The sequence below is a fragment of the Cervus canadensis genome, chromosome 14 (genome assembly GCF_019320065.1).
Source record: "Cervus canadensis isolate Bull #8, Minnesota chromosome 14, ASM1932006v1, whole genome shotgun sequence".
Taxonomy (NCBI): Eukaryota; Metazoa; Chordata; class Mammalia; order Artiodactyla; family Cervidae; genus Cervus; species Cervus canadensis.
The window spans coordinates 27,993,040-28,002,925 of record NC_057399.1 but is presented as its reverse complement, the minus strand read 5'-3'; the positions used below and the strand labels follow the sequence as shown (position 1 = coordinate 28,002,925).

The window sequence follows — 9,886 nt, the reverse complement described above, 5'->3', positions numbered from 1 at the left end:
GGGTCCTGCTGGATTGAAGGGCCTGACAGTATGTGATTCTCTGCAACAAATGGTAGTGGTGGGGGGTGTGTGTACACACACAGACACATTCGAAGCGCCCAGCCTCCCCTTTCAGCGCTGGCAGAAGATAACAATTCTCAGCTCGCCTTTCCAGGGTTATTTTTGGCTGGGGCTGTTCTCTGATGGCAAAAGGTTTCAGCCCCCTCCCAACTCCACCCCTGCCCTTGTTCAAAAGAGAAACTGGTGCTTGTGAACCGCTCATTCCCTGGGAGGCCGGGAGGCGGGACTGCCAGGTGGAGGGGAGAGGGGCTGCGGGTGCAGGAGAGGACCCCCGATCCTGCTCAAACTCTCCCCAGCCCGCTGCTGTTTTCTAAAGGAGGGTGTGCGGGAGAGACGCAATCACCCGGAGAAGGCTCAGGTTAGAAGGCTCAAGGCGTGCCGGGAGGCGTCCTAGAGTCAGTGAGGGTAGTTGGCACTGGGAAGGGACTTTTGGGACACCCCAAAAGTGAGTCCAGCAGAAAGAAGCAGGTTCGGGCACATCGAGCGCTCCGGCCAGAGAGGAAGTTGGGCGGGAGCAAACTTTCTTGGAAGGTAGAGGCCAAACTCTGCCGGGGCAGCTAGGGGCCGCGCGCAGAGGGAGGAGCGGTCTGCGCGGCGGGAGGGCGCCGGGCGCGGACCGACCGCGGAGCGGGCCGCGGCGCGAGGCGGAGCTCGGGCGCGCCGCCAGGCTGGTGGGGGCCCCTTAGGGCTGCAGATTCCCTCCGGCTCCGGGAGCCGCGGCAGGACCGGCCAGGAGGCGCCATGGAGGGGAGTCCCATCCCGGTGCTGACGGTGCCCACGGCACCCTACGAGGACCAGCGGCCGGCCGGAGGCGGGGGGCTGCGGCGGCCCACCGGGCTCTTTGAGGGCCAGCGCAACTACCTGCCTAACTTCATCCAGAGCGTGCTGTCGTCCATCGACCTGCGCGACCGCCAGGGCTGCACCATGGTGGTGGGCAGCGACGGCAGGTACTTCAGCAGGACGGCCACGGAAATCGTGGTGCAGATGGCTGCGGCCAACGGGGTGAGTGACCTGCTGTCCGTGGAGTCCACCACCCCCTCCTCCAGCCAGCCCCGACCCCCATCCTGCTCCTTGGCTCGGCTGCTCTCCCAGGCCCTCTACCCTTGCCCCCCCACTGTCTCTCCCTCAACGTCCCCAGCGCACGGGGACGCCTGGGCTACGTTGTGTTAGCCACTCTGAAAGGCCTTAAGAGCTCCTAGCCTTTCTTTGAGCCCCGCCGGGCATCCCGATGGATGCCACATCGCCCTCACCTCTCCCTGGACTCTGACCATGTCCTGCACCTGCTCGCTGTTCTTTTCAACTTTCTCTTCCTCAGCCCTTTAAAAATGTTTGCTCTGATTGCTTTCACTACCCTCCAGCTACCAATATAGTTCTACCCCCACCGCTCGTGTATTCTGTTTGCAGTCTTCCACTCTAAGTCTTGGCTCTGCCAAATTTAACAGTAGTGTTGGCTCAGCGCGCACAAACACACACACACACACACACACACACACACACAGAGTTTATCTCTGACATATTTGGCAAGCGGGAAGGTTTTTGATATCATTGGTTTGTGGAGTTATTTCATAATTGATTTGACTAGGAAAGGGATGGGGGCGGGGGTCAATTTGAAACTATACAGACTGGGATCTCAGTTCCCCAGAGGAAAATCTAAATGGTCGGAAATGAGATTTGCCATGCTTTTCTTAAAGCTATTCCCAATTTCTCTCCTAGATGCCCTTTGACAGTTGACAACATTTCAGGCCCCTTTTCCCTTGCAGTTTTCATTCTGTCCCTTTTCCCACGACCTATGTAGTCTCCTTTTGCTATCTGAATTCTCAGACCTTGAGTTTTTTTCCTTCTCCCCTCTTTCTTCCTGTCCTACAATTTGATGCACCTTTTGGCATATCCTCATACCCTGATTTCCTCCTTTCCAAAGCCAGCAGCATCTCAAGGGGAATACCTAACTTCAAGGGTCCCTGAATTCTGTGGGAAACATGGTCTAAATGAGGAATTTCAGCCTTTTTGATACAGTCAGATCCACACACACAGAACCCTTCTTTAAGGGAGGCCTCTGCAGAGGTTTAAATAAATGAGTATAAATAAATATGAACATTTAAAAAAGTGAAACTAAACAATTACCTGGCATTTGAATTTCTTCCCACCTCCTTTCCAACTCGTTTTTAATTTTCTCATGTCTTGCTTTAAAAAAACAGCATTAAGGTTGTTCATTCTTTACATTTATCTACTATAATTCCCACTTCTCAGTGTTTCCGGGATAGGGAAAGAGGATTTTTTTTTTTTTTAATAACCAAAAGGCAGTTGGTAAAAACAGGGCCTGGTTTGGGTGGAAGTGGGGGTGAGGGGACTGGGAGCCCATTGGATTGTGGAGTTGTGATCTCTAACCCCAGCAGATGATGCTGCTGAAGATACAAGACTTGTATGTCTCTCTGGCTCCTCACTTGGGATTGATGAAAGTTGGCTTGAATCAGACAGTTGGAGAGAGGTTGACAAATAGTCTTTACTCTTGTCTGACAAAGCTGTTCCCATGGACTGATGGAGAATAATGAGCCTTGGAAGAGCTGTGGCAGCTTTCATACTCCTTCCTGGGCCAGTTTTTCTAAGGAGAGAAACATAGCCTGTCCAGTATTTATTATGGGTCTGGATGTTTTTGAAGCTACAGTTGGTGATTTGCATGGGCAAATTATTATTATGCTTTATTATTTATTGGCACACTTTGCCCTAAGGACTCTTCAGTCTTTCAGTCTCTTACTTCAGTGCATCTTCTCTGATAAATACACATTAACTTTAAGAGTGGAGTTTATTTTAGGAGATAGTTAGCATATGTTAATATATGCCTAAAATAGAGTCAAATTTAATCTAGCAGTTATGAAGGAAAGAATGACAAACTGAAGTCCACACAGAAGCACCATCTCTTAAATAATCTGAAAGTATTACTTCAAGGATGGATGGGCATGGGGGAAAGGGATGATTGACTTTATCAAGATTTCAAACAACCAGTTTTTTCCAATCTTTTCCTCATTTTGTTCACCTTCTTTGGAGCTTTTGATAAAGCAAAGTGGAGAATCAGAAGTCTGACTTCAGGAGAAAGGTTGTTTAAAGGGACCACTGTAAGCAGAATTGGTCTTGCATGATTGCAAATTGATGGTGATACACTTACCTCCTGACTTGACTTGCTGACTGTACTCAGGAATAGGGAACTTAGATTCCAGATCCTTTGGCCATTTTTGATTTCCCATTGGATATTCATAAACTACTTAGAAAAATAGTAGAATGTAGAATTTATTCTCTTTGAACTGACTTGAATCTGACCAGGTGGGCTGCATTCTCTCTGTCTGGAAAATCTTGATTTTAATAGAAAAAGTTAATTTTACAAAGCACATTTTCTATAAAAAATGATAGTTGCTCTTTGATTATATAGTTGCTGGATGAAAACAGAAGTTTTTAGAATTTCTGAAATGATAAAATACACTTGTTGTTGTTCAGCTGCTAAGTCATGTCTGGCTCTTTGCAACCCCACGAACTGCAACATGCCAGGCTCCCCTGTCTCACTGTCTCCAGGAATTTGCTCAGATTCATGTTCATCGAGTCAGTGATGCCATCCAGCCGTCTCATCCTCTGCCACTCCCTTCTCCTTTTGCCTTCAATCTTTCGAAGGTAAAATTACACTGTTAATGTTTTAATATCTCATAGAGTTTGAAATAGATTGGACAAATAACTGTACAATTTGAGATTTAAAGAATTTTTGTAATAAAGCTATGAAACTTATAAGCTTTCAGCAAAGTGGAGAGAATAGATTACGACATCCATATACCCCTGTCCTGGATTGTTCACATTTTTCTATATTTGGTTCATCTTTTTGAGGGGCTAAAGTATATTTTAAAAAATGAAATTTTACCCACAAGTTCTTCAGTATGAATCTCTAAAAAAGAAGAACATTTTACTTGATAGTTATAATATCGTTAGGGCTTCCCTTGTGGCTCAGCTGGTAAGAATCTGACTGCAGTGCAGGAGACCTGGGTTCAATCCCTGGGTTGGGAAGATCCCCTGGAGAAGGGAAAGGCTACCCACTCCAGTATTTTGGCCTGGAGAATTCCATAGACTGTATGACTGTATAGTCCATGGGATTGCAAAGAGTCAGACATGACTGAGTAACTTTTACTTCACTACAACATCATTAACATCCCAAACAAAATTTTAAAAATATTTCTGTATATTAGTTATGACCAAGTCTACCTTAAAATTTCCTCTGTTATTCTGAAATGTCTTTTATATCTGATTTGTTTGAACTTGTTTCTTATAATCAAGGAATACACATTACATTTGTCTTAGGTCTCTTTTAACCTAGAAAGTACCTCCCTCTTTATTTTCATTTTGTTAATGAAATTGACTTGAAGAGACTAGGTCGGTTGTCTTTCTATAAAATGTCTCTTCCACCTCCTTTCTGGAATTTTCTGATTACTTCTTTATGGTGTCATTTACCTTTTCATTCTGTTTCCTCTATGTATGTGTGTGTGTGTGAACTAGAAATCAGTCTAGAGGCTTAGTTAGATTCAGGTTTAATATTTTTCTTTTTGCAAAATTATTTCATGGCAATGGTGTGTGATCAGTTGCATAATACAAGGAAACATAATCTCTGGTTGTTTCATCATTTGTGATTCTGAGATGATTATAGAGATATGGTGGTATGGTCCATTATTTTCCCCTTTGGGACTAGCAGTAGCCTATGGGGTTAATTCATACCATGTGAATATTCAGTTCCTTATCAACTTTTACTTGATTGTTTTAGCATTCATTAATGTTACTGACTTGAATTGATTATTTCATTAGCGATTTCAAAATGATGAGTTTCAAATTCTCTAATTCCATCTGTATGTTTTAGCTGACATTTTTCTATAAACTGGATATTTTTCTTACTAGTAGGCTCTTTGATTATCCTGTAATATAGTTCCTTATAGAAAGACAGAATATGTGTTTATTTACCTCTTTAATTACCAATTTTCAGAGTAAGAGTTCATTGAAATAGCCACCTCCATTGGTATGAATTTTGGTTTTTTGTTTTGTTTTTTTTGAATATAATGGGGCTTCCCTGGTGGCTCAGTGGTAAAGTATGTTCCTTTCAATGTTGAAGATGCTGGTTAGATCCCTGGGTCAGGAAGATCCTCTGAAGAAGGAAATAGCAACCCATTCCAGTATTCTTAACTGGGAAATCCCATGGACAGAAAAGCCTGGTGGGCTACAGTCCATGGGGTTGCAATAGAGTCAGATACGACTTAGCGACTAAGCAATAACATAAGTAGATTCTTGGATTTTTATATAATTAATTTGAATAGGTTAATGAAAAATGTAAAGAAACTACCTTTTTAAAGTAGTTTTTATGGGGCTATGTGAATTTATCTGAAAAATCTCCAGAAGTATTTAAATCTCCCTTTAAAGATTATGTCCTGCTATATAGAGCAAAAAACAAACTATAGAAAACTAAGTACATGGAGTAAATAGTGTTATTTAAATGATGTGTGATTAAACTTAGTTTGTAGCGAGTTAATTTTTATCCTATTTCTATTTCCAACTGCTTTAGATACTCCTCAGGGGTTTAGATCCTCTATGTATCAACTTATTCTAATGTCTTAAAGAGTTGAAAAGCTAAATGCATCATAATATTAGGCTATAAGAATGCCTTTGCCCTTCCCTGGGTAGATCCATCAATGGCTAAGACCACCTGTCTTATCTTTCTCCTCTTTGTTACATTCTTCTTTTTTAGTCCTAAACTATCTTTAATATTGAACAGATGACAGCACTGTGCCTGCCTTAAGATGTTTCTGACTTTTTCTAAAGGCTTCTTTCTCTAAGATGATATTGTATGTCAGCACTGTCTAATAGAACTTAGTGTGAGAATGGGTATGTTCTATAATCTGCACTGTCTTAGCCAACTAGGACACTTCACTGTTGAATACTTGAAATGTAGCTGATGCTGCTAAAGAACCAAATTTTACATTTAGTTTAATTAATTAGGATTTCAACTTAGCCACAAGTGGCTAGTAGCTACCATACTAGACAGCACAGTTCTGTAACTTAGCATTTTAAATGTGTGTGTGTGTGTTTCATGGAGCCAGATTGTTCCAGCAACTATCGGTTAAATAAAAGTAGGTCACCAAGTCCTGTGCTGTGCTGTGCTTAGTCATGTCTGACTCTTTGTGACCCCATGGATTGTAGCCCACCAGGCTCCTCTGTCCATGGGGAGTCTCCAGGCAGGAATACTGGAGTGGGTTGCCATGCCCTCCTCCAGGGGGTCTTCCCAACCCAGGAATAGAACTGGGGTCTCCTGCATGGCAAGCGAATTCTTTACCAGCTGAGCTACCAGGGAAGCCCCGTCAAATACTACAGATACAGAATTGGCAAACCCAAACCTGATTTCTTCATATGATAACCACACTCTCTTTTTACTTTAGCCCAGGAGGCGTGAGGTATGGTAGAGAAAGCACTGAATCAGCAGCTGGAAAGCTTGCCTCATATTCTAGCTCTGCCAAACAAGTTGCAATCCAAAGCTTTAGCCTCTTGACATACCTAGGAACCACTTGTTTTCTCATCTATAAATTGTGTATGACTGCATTTCTGAATTATCCTGGGAATCAAATGAAGCACTGCTTATGAACACATTTTGTAACATTCACAAAACTAAGAAATGCAGGGCAGTATTATTATGGTCAACTGAATACATCTCACATAATAATTTGACTCTATGTATGTATGAACTGAAACAATGAAGAAACTAAATCTGTTACAAGATTTAGCCAAGAGAAAATCCATTTTTTGGCTAGTCATGCACTGTACTGGCCACATGATGATCAGCATTAATGATAGTAACATTGGCCTGCAGTGCAGCTTACAGAATTCAAGAGCTTCTTAATGTCTTGTGAAATCTTTTAGAGGTAGAAAATAAAGTGAATATGAGGAATGCTGGGTCAGCAAGGGACTTGGGTGTGCTCTCTGGATAGATGCTGTCACAGATTGTATTTGACTCCAATAGATCATGAAGAGGTATTTGCTGCAAAGAATGAGAATATATGAATCTTGGCCAATTATGAGAACTATCTGAGGAACAAATTTTGGTTTGGTGCCAAAGACAAGGAACATTCATTTGGAAGAGAAGCAGATTGGGATGTGGTGGTGGGTGACAAGTAAGGAGGAAAGAAGCAAGAGAGGGAAACATGTGCTTCAACATGAAGGCTTCTTTCCTGAAATGGATCTGGAAATCTGGGCGTGGCTGGCTCCAGGTCCTATCTCTAGAAGGGAAAAGAACTGGACAGTGATTGCTCTGTATTTTCTACTGGTTTCAACTCCAGAATAGGTGAATGGAATGGTCTCCTATGGCTCAGACATTAGGAAGGACTGGTGTGTAGCACATTCGAAAAGCCTAAAGGACCCACCATAACTTTATCTTGCTTCCTTTCCCAAATCTTCTTCCCAGAATTGTGGAAATACGAAATCTATTATATAAGCAATGGCAAGTTTTAGGGAGCACTTGGTTCCACCCATCTCCCTGTTTGGGTCAGTTCATTATTTACTCTTGTAGCCTCAAGTCCTCATTTACTTTTTTATGAGGAAGTAAAAGGAGTAGGAGAGGTTTTAAGAACAGCTGGGCCCTCCCAGTTGCTGGGGTGGGTTATTTTAAGCTTTGTTTAATGTGTCCAGAGACCCAGATGGCATTTTTAACTAAGCTGCTTTATTAAATCTTGTGATAAAACATAATGATGTTTGTTGAAAAGACAGATACATATCAGCAGCATTATGCTTGAAACTTGCCCTAAAAATTTTCTGTAAAACATCTGTTCCCTTTGTGAACTCTGGAAGTTTGTTAGTTTCTGTACAGCCTTGAGGAATAGAAGTTGGAACCTATTTTGGGGGAATCTAAGCAGAGGTATTGGCTTTAGCAACCTTGACCTTCATCTTTTGGGCCTTAGCCACTCTTCTGTTAGACAACAGTGACATGAACGAACACTGTAATAAGATTTGAATATGATTATTTGAGAATAATAGGCAGCCAAAAAAAAAAAAGTAAACAACAAAAAAGATCTATATTGCCCAGGGATTTTTAAATTGAAGGTAGAAAGCTAGGACTGCAATGTCCTTTGTTAGTGTACAGCCTTGACAGCTAATGGCAAATACTCAAGATTTGGCCAATATGCCTTTACTGTTTATATTTGCATAGCCAAAGAGAAAGTTTTGGGTTCTTTCATCTGACTTGACTCGCATAAGTTATGAATAAGAGGATATCTAGGATATACACAAGACTTGTTAAAGCCCACATTTTCTGAGTCTTTAAATATCTTTCATCTCCTACATTGTTAGTGACATCAAATTTTGGAGTAATGCCTGTATTTTTTAGGAATATTAAGTCCCCAGAGACATTTTTTTCTTGGCATATGGTCACAATTTTCTTTCCTTTTCCAAGTCTCTACTAATAGGTATTTTGTACAAATAGAACAATTATTGCCTTTCTGTTGTTTTCCTCTAGTGAGAATCTGGTTTGCTAACTAGGGATATCTGGCTTTGTATTTAAGACATTTACAATGAAAAAGAGAAAGGAATTTGAAATCATAGGACCAGAGTTTATCCTGCTTGACAAAAGACCCCACAGAATATTGGGAGGAGAGTTTTACAGCAAATGGCTAGTATCATAATATATGAAATGCTTTCTGAAATTAATAAAAAATTCAAACAATTTATAAGAAGTATTGTCAACAACTACAAATGTATGAAAAGATGATCAGTGTCATTAGTAACCAAAGAAATACAAATAAAAACAATCCATTAATTTGAAAAAATGTAGAAAATACTCAGAGCTGGCATAGATGTTGGAAAATTGTCATGTTTGTTCACTCTTGGTGAAAGTTGAATTGATACAACTTTTTCGTCAGGCGGTTGGGCAATATGTATCTAAATTAACAGAATACTTGTCCAATTATCTAGGAATCCCTTAATTTAAGAATCCATCCTGTAAATTTTCTAATACAAATGTGGAAATATTTATGTACAAGAATATTCACTGCAGCATTTTGCTAAAGAAAACTTGAAAACAGTTTATATGTTTAGCAGTAGAGAGCAGGTACGTAATTTATGACACAACCATACCAGGAATGCATTAGTATCCATAAATAAAGGAAGTGGGTCTATATGTGACATGAGAAAGATGTGGATTATAGTTTGTTAAAGTGAAATAAAGCAATTAGTAGAAGATCATGTGTAGCATGATGTAGCATGATCCTACTTATGTGTATATAATTAGGTATATAAAGTAGGGTTGGAGGAACATACTGCCAACAGTTAACAGTGAATATATCTAGGGCATGAGGGTGTGTGTGGTGGGGGGAGAGGAATCCTTTCCATTTCTACTTCATATATGTCTCTTTATTAAGTAATTACACACATATGTATGCATTGCTTTCATAGTTAAACACATCCCTTAAAAGCAGTGAAGAAAGGAGATGCTCTGAATTTGAATTATGGTACTACTATTTGCAACATGTATGACTGTAGGGAAGTTGCCTAGGTTTCTGGGGTTTGTTTCCTCATTTATAAAACTAGAGAATGTCATAATACTTCCTCCCACATCTTCCAGTGGTTTTGGGAGGATTGAATGAGGTAATGGATTATTATCAATTATTTATTGATTCATATGACGCAGTTAAAACCAAACTATTCCTCCAGTTAAAATAAAAGGACATGTGCATATGTGTTTTTTATGCCTTACTGATAGAAGGTGCCTGTTGATCACAGTTCCATAGGCCAGGCTTTGGCATTTCTGCAGGCTGCTGGCTAGGGCTTG

General features: G+C 41.0%; 1 protein-coding gene across 1 annotated transcript in view; it reads left to right on the top strand.

The window, feature by feature from the left end:
• The first annotated feature begins 256 nt into the window (after nt 1–256).
• Nucleotides 257–9,886, top strand: part of PGM5 (phosphoglucomutase 5) — a 187,551-nt gene continuing 177,921 nt past the window's right edge. Inside the window, exon 1 of the mRNA XM_043486905.1 lies at nt 257–1,062. Coding sequence (XP_043342840.1) covers nt 802–1,062 — 261 coding nt within the window. The 5' untranslated portion in view covers nt 257–801. The remainder of the gene's footprint in view (nt 1,063–9,886) is intronic.